This window comes from Zerene cesonia, chromosome 7, assembly GCF_012273895.1.
Source record: "Zerene cesonia ecotype Mississippi chromosome 7, Zerene_cesonia_1.1, whole genome shotgun sequence".
Lineage (NCBI taxonomy): Eukaryota > Metazoa > Arthropoda > Insecta > Lepidoptera > Pieridae > Zerene > Zerene cesonia.
Window position 1 is genome coordinate 8,596,023 of NC_052108.1, and position 18,089 is coordinate 8,614,111.

At 32.2% G+C, this 18,089-nt stretch overlaps 1 protein-coding gene across 1 annotated transcript in view; it reads right to left on the reverse strand.

The window, feature by feature from the left end:
• Positions 1 to 977: 977 nt before the first annotated feature.
• LOC119828268 (protein embryonic gonad-like) overlaps positions 978 to 18,089 on the reverse strand; it is a 93,247-nt gene continuing 76,135 nt past the window's right edge. The window contains exon 3 of the mRNA XM_038350382.1: positions 978 to 2,830. Within this exon, the coding sequence (XP_038206310.1) occupies positions 1,907 to 2,830 (924 nt within the window). The 3' untranslated portion in view covers positions 978 to 1,906. The remainder of the gene's footprint in view (positions 2,831 to 18,089) is intronic.

Below are 18,089 nucleotides of genomic sequence, written 5' to 3' on the forward strand. Positions count from 1 at the left end.
GATATTTCGATGAACATGGACTTGTTTGAACAATTAATTCATTTGGTTTCATAGAAACTCAATGTCTTCCCTTACAGTAGTTGCATAGCTAACAAAGTACAAACAGATATAAGTAAATATTGGTCTAATCAATTGTCTGGGTTTTATTCTCAGAACACGGCTAGCGTGATATTTGCGTTAGTAAATAAATTTCTATGGATTAAGATGACAGTCCATGGAACGTTGTCGCTTAAGAACCACAGGATAGTTCTTTGGCACAATTGATATGTACATATTATACCCTATGTAAAATTACTATGTAAATTGATAATATATTAAAAGAGCAACTACAGAGATTCTTGCCGGCTCTTCTCTGCAGAAACTGCTTTCCGAACTGGTGGTAAATGTTAAAAATGTGTAAAACGACGATTCAAAAGCGCTTCTATAAGAAGTCTAATTGAAAAAATAATTGTTTGAGTTTGAGTATGTGTATTGGATTTAAAACCCGTATTAATATTTGTAAAATTCTCGGCTTATACTGCCTACGTGGACGTCAGGTGATTTTGAAATTGAATTAATATCGATTAATACATAAGTAATACTACTATATTCAAAATGATCTTTTATTTATGTATGAAAGTTCTTTGAATTGAATTCGACCAGTGAAATAAAACTTCACGTTCATTTCGTATATAACATAATATAATAAACAGGTAACAAATATACTATTTAGATTCGAATGGAATTCTTCAAAATAAACTATAACCTACATGCTCCAAGGATTAGTTCCCCTTTAATTTTGTTCCAGTCCAGTAGTTTTTGTGTAACAGCCGGATATACAAAAAGTACAAAAATATTTTTTTTGTTTGTGTATATGAAGTCTGAAGACCCACAAGGGTGAGTTTTAAGCTATTATTCATTATACAGAATGGAATTTCTGCAGTTTTATTATGTGTAGATATTATTCAGAATATTAAGGATATAAATAAAAAACGGTATTTCTCTGCTGATTTATAATGAGCATTCAACTACGAAATATCGGCGTGAACAATACAAGGAATGTATCAAAGTATAAAATCTCCAACAAACGAAAAAAACAAACAACGAAACATCTAGTAACACAAATCAAAACACAAATGAACTAATATAAATTACAAAATAAGAATTATGCTAATTATTACTTAATTAATATGACTCAAATAACTGGCCTAAAAACTAAAATAAATACTTATTTTATTCCCAACGATTTCGTAATATACAATAATCCCTCATTAATTTGTACACTTAATTTTGAGCTTTAAAACTGGCCTTAAATCCCATAAAAAACTAAAACTGGTAAATAATTACACTGGCATAGACGTTACTGGCACAATTATTAATCTACAGATATATATTATTTAGGAAGCGATGCCGTCTTTTTGAAAATGTCTTAACATATTTGCTAGTTCTAATAAGAAAAAGTTCAAATTACAGAACGTATCCACGATGTATTCACAAAAGAGGAATTCTTAAAAATAAAATCAAACAGAACATTTTATTAACATAATATCATTATGTCAGATAAAAAAAAGTCTACAAAAAATACACTGTATTATTCTTTCTATTTTAACCTTATTATATTATACACTCGTTTGAACACATCGATCGAATATATATCCAAAAATAGTACATTATAACATGGCATTCAATTATCACTCTTCCATAATTTCTTTTCACTTAAATTACCTAACTACATTTAATATAAAACATTATATGCGTAGAACAAATAAGTAGTTACTCTACAAGGAAGGAATGTTCGGATTTCTTAAATACTGTATGGCAAAGTATTTATTAAAATTTAAATTTTTACAACACCTTTAACTAACTAGGAAATAGCGTATTTACATATAAATAAACGAGATTCAAATAATGGCAGACGATTCAATAATTAGCCCGTCATTGGCACTTCTTCAGTTCGTTTCGATACAAGACTAAGGTCAAGTGGATTTTTCATCATTTCTTTTGTGTCGGAACTCAAGTCAATACTCAGTTCAGGCTCGGAGTCACTGACCTCTTCGTTCTTGGGACTTCTAAATAGCACTGCAGTTGATTTGATGGAGAGATCTATTGGCTGGTCTTGTTCTACAGCTATTCCAGCTACGGCTGGTGAATGTAATAGCAGGTCTCCTCCATTACGATTCTGCCAAGCCTGCATACCAGATGGTATAGGCCGCAATTGTGGCATGGGGGAAGGTAAAAATGGCACACTACGTGGAGGGAAATTAGGTGTCGCTGACAAAGGCGGGGTGAGGCTGAACGGAGAAGGTGCTAGAACCTTTTTTCTTCTCACGTCTTTATTTTGATTGCGTATGGCGTGTAAGCGGACATCTTTATCGCTGCTCGGGGAGGAGGCAGGCCGAAATATACTCAAACCGCTTGTACTTCTTGAACTGTTATCGTCTTCGGGGTCAGCGGATGACGCTCCCGAGTCGGATGGCGACACGCTCTGCCGCGTCACATCGTCAGTGAAAGTTTTCTCGGAATTTTTGTAATACTCCGCCAAAGCCGCCGCGGGCAAAAGATTTGTGGGCAGGAACGACGGATTTATAGACGTGTTGAACGTAGGCGGCGATTTATTCGTCTGCATGTGTTGTATGTGCTGCTGCTGCTGTTCCTGCAAGAGGCAGTGGATCTTGAACCAGTTGGACCGCCGCCCGTACCTCGATCCCGACTTGGACATGCCGACAAGGAGGCATTTTCGTAACCGGCACGCTTTGCACGCCGTCCTGTTTTTCTTATTGATGACACACTCGCCATTGTTCTTGCATTCGGATATCGAGGACAGGTTGTTGTACGTCCGCCCGAAGAACGACTGCAACAAGAGAGACTCGATTTAATACATGGAAATTAAAGAATTCGATTTTCGCAAAAACGCCGACGCCGCCTGCATTAATTTGGTGTAAAATATTGACATGACTTCCGCGGCGGGCATAAGAAATAGTAATTTATACGGCGTACAGTTAAAGCTGGAGTCGTTCGATTCGAGCCGTCGCTGCCCGAAATTAAAAACTACATTTTTCAAAAAGTCATCATAAAGAGCGCTGGACCGGAATCTGGGTCAACTGAGGGACGTATCTCACAGTTAATATTGCAGATGTACGCATGTCCCGTAGCGTACATAAATAATGGATGTAATTCTTGCATTTTGGATTTGGAAGTAGCCCTGCTGGGACGAGCTCGCTGCTTTTTTACTCAATTAAATTGGTACGAAACATAAAATATGTGATTATGTTACAGTTTCACCCGCATTTTGGTCCGCTTTCAGTAAATAAGGATCTGTCTCATAATTTTAGATTGAGGAACAGATTTCATATGGGATTTGGCGGTTTTGTTATGCGGCCCAGCGATTGAATTTCAATGCAATTAAGTAAAAATAAATTGGCTTTTATTAATTAAGGAAAAATGTGTTTTGCTAATTAATAAAAAGCGATGTTTACAAGAAAATATTCACATGGTTTTAATGTCATATTAAATCAAGCTTTATCGTGTTCGTAAAAAACATAATACTAATACTATTTAGAATTGACTGAACGGTCGTTTAAATTGTTATCAAATTTTTCCTTAATTATAGATACTTCAACATTATTTGAATATGAGAAGATATGATTTTAAGTAAAGCCATCTTATCTTCATTATAGGAAACCATATTAGATAAGACTGTCTAAGCTGTATCCATCAACATGTCTCCATATTCTTATACAATAGCAGTATATAACAGGAAAAAATATATCTATATCAATATGGTCTTACTATAAATGCCAAAACAATGAACCCAGAACTGTCTCAGGTCTCAAAAAGGCCTCACATCCTCACGTATGTCCGAGGGCGAACGCTGACTCATAAGATGAGAAATTTCCGATAACTCCTTGTTCTTTATGAGTGGATCTTGTATTTCAGATAGCACACTAATTGAGCCGGTACGTGCCTCGGTCTGAGCTATAATTGTGCTAGGATACTTTTATTGTCGGACATATTGTTAGATTAATTGGCCGCGATTCGGCTAGGCTTGGCGAATTCCGAATCGCTGTACCGTTGCGGACGATAATATGAAAATGTATACAAGAATACTAAATTAGTTTGAGTTTTGAGTTATGTTTGAATTTTGCTTTTAATCACGTTGCCCGTGAAATATACTGACTAAAAAAATACTGAACTAATATACTGAATAAATAGTATATTAGTTCGTAAGTATAATTAAAATTTCGATATACAGAATGAAACTAACAAGCGAAATATATCTATCGCCCCGTATAAAAAACTAGTGCAGCGGTGATGGACATTAATAAAAATCCATCTACCTCTAAACGTACCCATGTTTTCAATTCAAATTGCAAATGTAATATAACTTCTAACCTAAAAATTATGTTTATTATTGATACCTAATTATTATATTTTTTATATTATATATCACGGTATACATAAAACCGTTATAGTCAAACTGTTTCATATCAATCCCTTCGTCAAATTTAAATCAAACGGTGAGTCAACGATCTGACTACATAAATATTTATTCCAATCGATGATTTAAATGTTTTAAAATAAAATCAATTCAAGTAGCAAATAAATATTTAAATCCGTCCTAATGTACTCGACTTAACTCATTTCCTAGAGCCATTTTCAGAAAATTATATCATCTTTGATTTATTTCGCACGAAATATGAATAATGTAAACCTATCAATGTCTCATTATAATCGTAGTCAATACCCACATAATTGTATACGAATATCGACTTTAATAATTGCTGGGCACGGTATAAATTTATTTGATTTGAAATCCTCCTTTGAAACCTTAGATTAATTCTGTGTAAGCAATTTTGAACTGTAAATAACGGTGGTCAAATACTATATTGGGATTGTTTATAGACTGAATAAGTAAAACTGAAAGAGCTGTCAATACAATCCATATCTTAGATCATATCTTAAGATACAGTTGAGGGTGACTGACGATTTTATTTTTAAATGTGCTTTTAACAACATACTTGTATTTAAAACTCATGAATACATATAACGCTAAAAGGGTCTATTAGTGCCGTTTTACTTTGACAAAGCAATGCTGTTAAATTTGGGCACCATTACGCAATCTTTGTATCATAGGTATGGTGGAATCTGGAATAATAAATAAACACTATACTGCTTTTCCGTAATAGATTATTTTTCACAGTAACACTTATAATTGGAATACTTTTAAAATTAACATGACACAAGAAGCTGCCATAAATTAAAATAAAATTATTATATGTAAGTAGGAAGGACTAGAAGGATCTTAGAAGGACCTCCTGAGGTAGAGTTAACACTAGTTCAGAAAATGGGCTTTTAATTGTATACTCAAAAACTTGTATAATAAATAAAATTGAAACAAATCCCTATTAAGAAAACAATTATCTCACTTATTAAATTTCTTCAAGAAAGCCCTATCTAACATGTAATAAGAAAGATATACATATAACAAAAAAGTTTATTATTCCAATTAACTCCATTATTGATTTTCTCATAGGTGAAAAAGATTAATGACATCAGAACAGAAAATAAAAAAAAACAATAACTAGATAATTTTACTTAAACAAGCGAGCACAGCATAGTTAATAAATTAATGTTGCAGGATTCGTGTAGACATCATTACACTAATATCTTGATCCGGTGTTTACAAGCCGTGTTAACTACAGCTTTAGTCTAGATTTATTAGGTCTGTGTTACGGTTGTAAGCTATATTCGATTTTATCTTGTCTCGAATAGCTTCTATAATCGAATGCGGGTGGAGTTTTTAAACTGTGATAAATCCTTCATATATTATTTTTGTTTAATCTTTTCGATACCACAAAAAATATTTTCATGTTTTTGTTTATATCAAAAGCAGTGGACCGATTTAAAAAATGGTAACACCAGTTTTGAAGATCCGAAAATACAACTGGGCACTGCGGGACAGGCAGCAAGAATTTATTGATTGCCCGATAACAATGAAGAGCGATTTGTATAAATACCTATAATATATATAATGAAGTCTTAATTAGAAGGTCCTATTAAATCTAAATAAAAAAATGACAAAGATTAAATAGACAATTAATAATCAAACTCTGAATAATGTTTAAAATAACTATTCACACTTATGTATGAATTATCAATCATTTTTATTAAACACGGGTGTGCCTGACACGACCTCTACAAAACCATGTTTCCATTATTTTGATATTTTGCATGGATTTCTCTAATATATAATGGGATTAAGAAGGTCATGGTGTTTATGATTTATTGCTGAAATGCTGTAATATTGTGAATAAATATTTTACACTTAATGTTTTATACCATAAAATGCATATTTAAATGTCTATTTGTAATAAAAAAATAAAATTACTTCTGTCAATGTCTGGTGACACAATTTGCCATTGAAAGTGAAACTGTATAATTATTCAGTTTACATTGTAAAGTGTATTGCAGGATTAACTTGGATAAAACACGTGAAAATTAATGTTTATTGCATGCTTCAGATGTCAATAAATTTTATTTTCAATTGTTCTATTATAAATAATTATTTTTTCTACTCTGATTGAATGATTCACTCCAGTGACCCAATTCTCACATATAGGGAGCTTGACCACTTTCAGAATAATTGCTAATAAAACTTCAACACAATGGATGTGTGGTCTAGATAAAATACAGCTCTTAATAATTGTGATGCGGTTTTGGTTACCGCAGAGTATAGACTAAAACCTAACTAACAGGATTGGTCAATGCAATGCTAGCATATATTTGACCTATCCAGAAAACTATATCATGTTAACCAAAATATAGGGGGCTATCGTGGCGTTTACAAGCAGTACTAATTCCAGTGTGAACCCCCGACATATCGACTTTGAGTTCGAGGTTCTCATCACTGAGCCAAATAATACGATTACAAAATATTTATTTTGCATGTACTGGATGCATTACGTAATCATTTGTAAGAATCGATCTTGTAGTGTCGGCGAAGCGTAAACTTCACACTTGAGAAGTATATAGCAAATAAGTTTTTGTATTACGACATGAGAGAATTGAAAAAATTATTATAATAATAATGATATTGTAAAGGTAGTTGATAATACGTAATATAATAGTATGACTGCATTTCGCAGTAGAACTTTCTAGATAAAACTATCACAGTTAGTGTCTTATTCAATCTAATTAGCGAAGGAACAAAATTCAATGTATTATTCAAATCTCTACCAAAAACTCCCATTGTGTCAGTTCGATTTTAGTGTGGAAAGATTAATGTTTCTATATCCCCCTCCCCCAGAAAGTTAGTTATATTTTAGTGTACGCACTTTTCTCATATCACTTTCTTACTTGCTATTTTTTGTTTTTTTTTAGCATTAGCAATCTTACTACTCAATATAGAGATCCCAAAATTTAATGAGGGAACTATTTTCTGCGTAAGAGTCAGAGAGATTATATGTGGTAGTCGAGCACGCTTCGGCACGAATTGGGCCAGCTCGCACCGGGGAAGTACCACACCCCCACAGAAGACCGGCGTGAAATAGCATTTTGCTGTGTTTCGTTCGGTGAGTGGGGGAGCCGGAGGCCCATATCCTTTTTCTTCCCTTCCCAGTCCTTTCCTTTATTCCTTTCGCCAATCCTTTCTTAATCCCTTCCCAAAAAGTCGGCAATCCATTTGTAGAGGCGTAAGGTCTGCAATGGACCTTATGCCTCTATAAATGTTCATGGGCGGTGGTATCCCTTATCATCAGGCGACCCACCAGCTCCATTGCCGACAGTGACATAAAAAAAAAAAAAAAAAGAGACTTTAAATTGCTGTTTCATATTTCGCTTCTATCGAACTTGAGCGTTTTTATATAAAATATGTGAGGATCAAACACAAAAATCTAATGATCATGTCACAAATTTCCTGAACTACCGCAATAACGGACAGATATAATTTATTCATTATATTATACCATAGGTGTAGATTGCTATATCTATATATAGCTTATAACAAGCAATATTTTAACTCAAGAGTCAAGAATGTGTGTAATTTATTCGAAATCGGTCACGAAATCTTTTTTTGTGTCCGACTCGACGCCTACGCAGGTGACCTGGTGATCTATGCAAATCGCAGGTGTGTTTGATTATTACGCTTATTTTAAACGACTTTTACACGAACATTCGTGTTCCGTGATGATACATTGCTTGCAAATATGTCGCTGGATTGGTTAATTATGTTTATTGGCGCGTAGTGAATGACGTTTGTATAAAACATTGTGTATATAGCTTTAGAAGTACTGGTTTAAATACAATTGGTAAATGAGCAATATGTGGTAATGAATTAAATAAATACATCAAAAACTGCAATGCCATATCCGTTATCAAATTAAATTACACAATTTAAATCACGCAGTCGTATAAATCAATATCAGTTCTTATCAAAATAACGTATATATTAAATCTGTAAGCTCAAATGTTGTACATTGATTAATTATATCCGATTAACTGTATCGCACATTTGTCAAGCCTTAATGTAAACAGCAATGTAAGCTCTGATTTCATCATTTGATAATGGTTCGTTCTAGTTAATCGAGAGTTCGAGAATCTTCTAATTCGTCTCAAATTTCTAATACAAGATAAAGACATTTAGCTGTTTGGTTTCAAATAACCATTGAACGTTTTACATTTTTATTCGTATCATTTATTGTATAGTACTTATTTATACATGACTTTACTGGCGTTAACTGTTAGATTAAATAAAAATGGAAATGACGAAACAATAGAAATCTAATAAATAAAATATAAAAAGTTAGAATTATTTTTTTTATTTTTTTCATTACTGCTTGCGAACATTATATTCAAATACAAGTATAAGTTAGACGATATATTTAATTAGTAATGAAACATGTGTACTCTTAATGTACGGATGTATCGAAATATTATTTATCATTATTAATAACTTCATTATCAGCATGAAATTTCACACTTATTTACATAAAATGTAGCCTATATATATACATATATATATATATAGGCTACATAATACAATAAGCTGTTGTCGCGTGAAAGTACATCCATACATCCATACATCCATCTATCCATAGTTACGGATTTTCCCGTTTATGATATTCGGTAACAGAATTCGAAGCAGCAACAAACCCACTATGATTTCGCTAACAAAACAGACATCGAAACGTTTTCCTCAACTGACTCGTTTCCGCGAATCCAAGCCATAATATTATATTTATGTTTTTTATGCGTGAGATCTAGATCAGTATTTATAGAAAATCCGCTGAGTCAATGAAATTCTCAGGATGTTACTCAGCATAGTTGTATGTTTGTATTTGTCATACGTATGCTAGTGTTTAAAAGCCATCCGAAGTGGTTTCTATTTTTAAATATATGAATATTATTTTCTAAAATATTGACTCGCTAATTTGTTATGTTATTACTCTGACCAGTTTTAATAAACACAAATATTGTATCATAAAAAGTTTCGTATCATAAAGTTATAAAAATCTAACGTGAAAGTCTCTAAAATCGATACAATAAATTAAAATAAATGTAATTATATTATGTTGGTAAATATTTTTTTATGTACGATTTCTTTTTTTTTTGCAAAAACTAAGATACGTCATATACATCATATATATTATATAATACCTGTGATTGAAAAAGCAGTTGTTTAATAAATTCAAAACAAAATCGATAAAAGAGCGTAGGTAGCCATGCATCGATAAAAATTAATTTAAAATCGTAAATTTCGATGCGTTGTAATTACAATCGCGTTTATTCGGTATCATGTTAACATCCTCAAATAATTAATGAGTCGTTTACATAAATACGTGTCATAAACTGACCGTTTTTACATTTAATTATAATATTTACAGGCGGCGAAATGTGAATTTATTGTTTTGTGAGCGTGACCTACATGCGTGATTTAATTTTCGTATTGTAAGACATTTAATTAATATTGTGAAGGATAACTGAAGTTCGTTGCTAAAAAATTCTTTTTTATTTATAATTTACAGCTGTATGAGCTAAGCTTAGGTGTTAAATCTTATTTCTTTCTTTAATTTAAATGTACAATAAGCGATAGATGTGTAATTTAAAAAATGAGCAAAAAATGCAAGTTAAACTTTACCTATCATTATTTGAACATCTCTTTAACATTCCATACTAAATCTATCAAAACACTAGAATCGAATTTCTATGCAATAAAAAGATGAAGGAATTTTAATAAACGTCACATAATTTACAATAAACTTCTATTGCACATCAATACAAATATCGTATGACATACGCGTAGTGTAAATGGAATTTTACAACACATTATATGTCACGATATTTTACAATTATTACGCTCTCGCGTCCATTGATTATCGTGTGTCAGTCGTGAAGTATAAAGGGGTTTCATTTCGTCAGAAAACTGGAGGTTTACAATATGTCGAACAGTATAAATAGTCGTAAACATAATGATGCGACTCAAGCATACAATTTGACAATAAAGCGGCGCGTGGGTGTCGTAACGGTTTTATGTAACAGGTGAACGAGCAGAGGAAATACTGCATATTTTGTTTTTACAACGCCCGTAAAATATCGGGTCGTCAAATGAGTGTTTTGAATAATTTATTGGTTATACGTCCGAATATTTGTGTTATAGCCTTAAACAGAATTATGCAATTCTCTTCATAATATATTGTAGTTACTCTACAGTTTATGTGTACATTTATAAACATAAAAAGTCACAACCAATTAAAGTTTTGATTTATTTATCAGCTCTACTTCCTCACAATAACAGAGTCGTCACCTCAAGGTCATGAGATTTGTTCCAAAGACGTTTGAGACCAAAGACCAAAAAAAAAATTATCTTGTATATTAATACATTTAGTCCATGTAAATACATGCACAATAACGCCTGTTTATCTTTCCTAATATTATACATGGAATGTGTGTTTGTTTGTTAATTTGTTCGTCCTTCCTTCATATCGCAAGAGTAATTTTGGAGATATTAAAGACGCAAAAAACTGGTACAGGCTACGCGAGTGAAGCCGCGAGCGAAAAGCTATCGCACTATAGCACAAAACTCGAGGCCCAGAACATTTAAATAAACCATAACATAAATTAAAAAACTAAAAAAAAACGAGGTAATAAAAATTAAAATTCATATTGTATAACACCATCCACGGCCATAAGAATTTGTCGTATGCCAGTGAAATGTCCCGTTCGCGGCCAACATCAAATTCTGTTAATTAATTCAGCTCCTTCAAGCCTCTCGCTTTTATATTTATCTACTTTTATCTGCGCACGAGTGATGTAGACCTGCTCGGTCAAGTTATGAGATGTAGCGTTTTTTTTTTTTTTAATTAAACGTGAATTCCGAACATCACTATTGGCAATGTTGCCATATGTATAGTATTGTTTACCTCAAATAATTCTTGGTTTGAATATGTAAAATAAAAATAGTCTTATTTCTTTTAGATTCTCTTGTACATAAAGCAATCTCAATCAATTATAGTATACGACATCTTAATCCAGTAAGAATTTTATTGAGTTTTTTATGTGTCTTTTACGTTTGTTATTTCACAAAATATATCAAACGAACAGAACAATTTTGTTTAATAATAAAATAACAATAGAATATTGTTTACAAATCTTGGAAAATGATTGTCTATAATTTGCATTTTTCTTTATAGTTTTCTGCATCCTTTATTTTATAATATAATATTAATAATATATAACAATTGTCTATATTTAACTTTTGAAAACCTTAACCTCCTGTCACTTAACTAGTATTCAAGTATGTGGTCGCCTTTATTGTAAGGGTCATCGTACAGTATTGTACCTTAGATTTAGTGGTCAGCTAGGTGTGGTGATAAATTTATTATCGCTTATCAAGTGGTAATGGAAGGTGTGGAAAGTGTTGGGCACTCGGTCATTGACATGAAGGCATTTTGACATAAAAAAATATAATTTATAATTTGTATCGTCACTGCATACTGTACTTATTATTGCAATCGATGATAATGCAGTTCTTTTAGAGTTTAATATTTCCAAAATGAAAACTTTTGCTTTTATAAATATTAAAAATTTAAATTACATTACTATTATAATACACTTTTTTTATCTGTCTATGTGCGTTGCGTATAATATTCATTATATAGATAGAAATATAATACGCATTTTTGTTACTTTTAATTTAGGAAAAAAATGACTGACCAGAAGTATCTCGTGTAGCATACAAATAATATTTTTAGAAAACTAAACGGCGTTCGGATTAGAAGACCAAATTCCAATAGTACCGTACCACATTGAAGGCACCAACTTCCATATAAAAAAAATCATTAAAATCGTTACAGTCGATAGTTCTGAAGTAACACATCAAATACCGTCCTCTTGACAACCTGTCCCTTTTTTTAAGTCTGTTAGAAAGGGGGCGATAGCAAAAAAGTAGATCAAAAAAGTACGTATACATTGTTACAGGAATCCAAGTTATTTCATTAATTGAATGCGGCCAAAATCATTACCACCGACTATCTATAGTGCTTCTAAATAAATGAGTCCTTTACATGCTAATCTTTGCTGACCTCACACCTGCGCTGAGATAACGCTAACTTATGGGCAGGAAAATGCATATAATTGTATCAGCAATTTAGATTATGTGTACCAGATGTAAGAAGATTATTTAGTGCTAAGTATTTGTCCATAATCTTTTATACACATGCAGTTTTGGCGTCTTCAAAAAAAGGTATAGTAATGTAATGGGTACTGTATACCGCTGTAAAAAAACGGGTATTTTTAATGTAATTAAATGTACGATGTTTGTTCGTAATTGTAAATGAACTTTTGTGAACATTTATCTACGTAACAGTTAAAGATCACATAGATGAAAATTTACACAGTTATCTCAATTTATAAGGCACAGAAAAGTAATGGACCGGTTGGGCGATAGATACCCATATCTAAAAGAATATCTACATGTGATGAGTTTGTTTTAATGCGCTAATCTCAGGAATAATTGGACTGATAACGAAAATTCTTTCACTATTTGATATACGTTGACCCTGAGTGCTATTCCACTAGTATTATAAACGCGAGTTTGTAATAATATATGTTTTTACACTTTCACGTGAAAACAGCACATCATATCTACGAAATTTGGTACAAATAAAAATTATAGTCTGGATTAGTACATACTTACTTTTTACACAGGTACCAAGGCAGAGAAGCCGCGAGTTACAGACAATTGGCTATATATGTACTACGGGCGGTTAAAATAAGTCCCTACAAATTGTGTTTTACATAGCGTTATCCAGCATAGCGTGTGGTCTCTCCACAAGCAAGTGTGTCTTTCAACGGTATAATCCTGAGCCGGTTGGCCCAAATTAAGATTGATGTACATCGAAAAAAAAACGATAAATTTCGTATGAATTACGGAATATGGAATTTAAAATGACGTTGGTGTTATACATATTATATTATTGTATATATTGTTCTATTGATAAAAAAATGTAGTGGTAAATTTTTTTTCTTTATTCGTTCGAAAATGGAACACGCTATTATTGATTCAAAAGACGAATTTCCTATTTGATGTTTTGCGGGCCGAAAAGAATAATTTGTATATGTTGAGTAAAAGAATATAACATGAATGATCCTATCAATGGCTATCAGAATTAACAATTTTTTTCGACGATTCATTGAATTTTTGCTTTGTCTAATTCAACTAACATGGGGTACGTTAGTTGAAATAATTAAAAAAGCGGCTCTCTGTAAATATTGCTTTACGAACCATTGGTAAATTGGTAGATTAAATATTATGTATATCAATGAATCAGTGCTTCTGAAGGAAAAATGAATCAATTACTGAGTTTGAGTTTGAGTTAAAATTTGAGTTGGAGCAATAACAAACGTAAAAATGTACACCACGTAACAATGTTAAATTGAAAGCAAGTCTGGAGGTCGTCTAACATCTCAATCCACAGCACTTCAGATAGTCATCAATTCGAAAGGCACGTGGTGTTATCAGCAGATCTCTAATCAAACCTTTGACTTTATAATGGCCGATGCTCTAAGATAAACCGAGGTTACCATTTTTAATTAGGCTTGGGTGCACTAACGAAGACGTTCTTGAAATCTGAATTCGAAGAAATCTGTGATGTGTGTGCGTTTGGTTTTATTTTTCTGTTGTAATGTGCGGTTATAGTTTGATACGTGTCCAAGTGAATGTTGTTAATTGTTAGAGAAGTTATGTAATAAACAGAATAGTAATAAACACAAACTTACGCTTACATAAATAAACACACACACATACACATACACATCCTCATACGCAATCCCAAGTTCTCTCTTTATAATATACAGAAACTTTTAATATATTTTTACTCTTATTCAAATAATCACAGTCTGTATATAGCACTGATATTACTCACTATCCCAGGCTTTCATCTGTATTAACGACTTAGGGAAAAGCTCGTGTTAACACGAGCAAGTTGTCTTGAGGTAGCCTAAACCGAGTGCCTTATAACTAATAATTTATTCATTTTTATTTTTGAAATCTTCATTTAATTAAAATACGTGTCACGGGACTAACGAGTATAAATATTAAGTCTACGCCAATATTAAAATTATAGTAAAGAAATATAACATATTTACATATTAACAAGCTTCCGCATTTATACAAGTAAATTTCTTTCTTCCAACAGTACTCAGTAGCCATTCCTAAACAAAAGCCCTTAGGCCTAGTGTCAATTTATAATGACCCGCGTAGTATAAGCCAAATTAAAAATTATTTCTAACTAACTATATAATAAGATGCTGTCAATGTGAGTACAATTAGATATCAATCTAAAATCAATCACACGTTTTTTTGACGATGTTCTAATAATATTTTAAATTGTGAGAACCACGCTACGGGTTTATAGAGGTTAGGAGCGGGTTATGTTATACATTTCTGTGTATATGTCGTAACGGCTAAGCGAAATGTGATAATACGTGTAGATTTATTTTAACTGCGCTAGTGATTTCTAATAAAATTAAAGTTTTCAACCTACTTCAAAAGAAGGACGATAGATTAGGATAGGAGACTATCAATTGCGACTAGTATTTTTTGTGTTTGTTACTGCATAGCTTCTTACTGGAAGAACCGATTGTGATGATTATTTTTTTTTATGAAAGCAGCTACCTACCATCTGGTCCTATTTAAATTAAATCTAGTTCTGACAATCTGAAGGTAGCTTAGCTTTTTGTTGTTTGTAAAAAATAATTATTTTATAAATATTTATTAATACCATTAAACAACTAATATATTAATAATTCCCGGCCATTTATAATTTAAGATTTACTAAAACAATTTCTAGCACTTTTCGCTTTAGTCTAATCGGTTAAAATGGAAAAACCATAACATCGCTATATTTCAAAACTTGTTCCACACATTAAAAAGAGAGTAATTGTTTCTACCGAATAAAATATAAGACATCTATAATATCTTCTTGTCAGTTGGTCTATTGAAAGTCGAGCGTATCACATCAGTAATTGACCATCATTATAAGAGCTGCCGAATGAATAGCAAGAAAAAATAACTATGATTAGAACTGATTAAGGTCGATGATCTGAAAGTGTTGTATTTTTTGTGTACGAAAATATTTTTTGTTCATAACCTTTTACATGTTAACCTTAATATATAAAAATGTTAATAACTGACAAACCTATCAACGCACAGCCCAAACTGCACCGATCGGGCTGAAATTTGGCATGCTATAATGTAGGCATTTGTTAAAATCAGACCAGACATTATCCTTAAAATAATACAATCCCACAAACGTCACAAAAATAGATATACAGTAATTCTTATAACAATAAAACCACACAATAATGTGAATTTTTAAAACCAGTTGTACGTACTTCATATATATTTGTAAATAAATACGGAAGTGTTGGATATAAATTATTAAATATTAACATCGTTATTATAGTTCCTTGTTTGTTCATTGCAAAGTTATTTAAATACCATGTCATATAATATTATTAGACTAATCTTATTGAGAACGGTTCACCCCAAATTGTCCAGGTCATCGGTGGGACCACACTCACACAGAGGATTGATGCGAATGCCACCGTTCCTTGTGTGGGGCTCGAAGGATCGTATCCTTTTCCTCACCCATCCCAGTCCTTTCCATTATGTCCTACCTTTTCCCTTACCTTCTTAACAGGATGGCCACGCATAGAGGTTTTACTTTTACTTTTTAAGAGGGTTGTCATAGCTAACTATAACGCGATTTACCATTTCATTAATTCAGTTGCCTGCATACATTTGAATATCACATCGAAAATGAATGAAAGTATACCTTAGGTCTCACACTCCTAAATTTAGATCCCCATTCGATATGATCTGATTGAATCGTTTATCGATACTTTCTTTCTCACAGTTGAACGTTAATAACCCATCATTAAGAAAGAAAAAGATTAATAGAACGATAATTGTTATAGAAATGAGAGCTATGTCTTTTCGTTCTGGTAATATGTATGTGTTATGTACAGGGAGGGATTGGAAGATGAACTCGATAATATTATTGCCTAATTATAAATTGTTATTTAGGCCTGTCGTTTACGTAAATGACACGTAAGCGAGCAATTGTGTGTATATAAGTGTGAAGCCCCGTGTAGTCTGTTGTGTGTCCTGCCAGACTGAGACATTTTTTGTGAGTCCCCAACGGGATTCGAACCCAGAACTCCTCGGTTCTACACTCACGGTGTGTAGATAGATGAAATATCTTTCTATTTTTTGTTTATTTATGTTGTGATCTATGTAAATGAGAGAGCATGCACTTTTGTGAGTTTTTGTCTTTAAAACAAACAAAAGAGTCATGTCAATCGAATAGAGTTATCATAAGCTAAAATTGAGAACCTTTACTTTGAGACGTTGGTTAAACACAGAATTTACTATGGGAGACTGCTTAACAGATTTAAAATAACTATCTAAACTAATATATTAAGGAATCGTGATTGTTACGTGTGTATTATTCTATCAAGAATCACTAGATATTTAAATCTTTTAAAAACTTGCCGTATATAATTATACAAGAAAACAACAACATAGCAGTAAAAAATTCAATTAAAAATAATCGCTTTATTAACAAAAATCCGGGAGCCAAATTAGGCCCCGGGGGCCAACCGCACAGTTCGTCACTGTGCAATCGTTAATAATTTATCATAGTTCTGATAATGATCTCGAAGATTCGATATGTGAGGAAGCCGCTACCGAAATAATTGTTACCGCCCTGGGCAATACTCTCTCTTGTATCAATGAGAAAATACAATTAAAATGTATTAGAATTATATCTATAGATTTGCGCAACTTCGCTAACTATATTGTTTTGTTTATAACATTACTTATTGTAAAATTCATTGTATTTTAACGTTCATAGAATGTTGAACAGTCGTAGTGTAGAAAAGCATTATATTTTACACAGATATTATGTCCCACATCATTATTCAATCGATGTTCCAAAAACGAAGGGGTTTTTAATCGTATTGTGTCGTAATCTATCAAACAAAGAAACATACTTTGAATAGAAAATTTCATATAAAAAGGAACATTGTATACAAGAAGAAAATGAGATGTTGTTTAAAGCTTTGCCATTGTTTTGTGTCTTTTTGTATGAATGTTTCACACAAAACTACTGGACCGACTGCAAATTTTTTTTTTACTATTAAAAAGTTGCATATTTACTGAGTGACATAGGCTATATATGAACCACGGGCGAAGCCGGGGCACACGGGTAAGTAATGTGATCGTGGTACTATTATACGCATATTTATATTAACCTTTTCTATCATATTTGTTACTTACGAATGGATAACTGCCTTTTTTATATTTTTTGTAATTGGATTGACCTTTACGGTTGATAAACTATTCTATGATAATTTTTATGATACAAAATTGATGTAAATGCTTATTTATTGTTGTTATACCTCGTATACAGATTTTATTGTAAATTTTAATTAGTAAATAGTCTTTGATAAAGAGGCCTCGATACGATACACGCTTGACCATGAAAGTCACATTTTGACACGACACTTCGCTAAAGCAGCTGCACGGATCACAGTGAGGTTTTAGACGG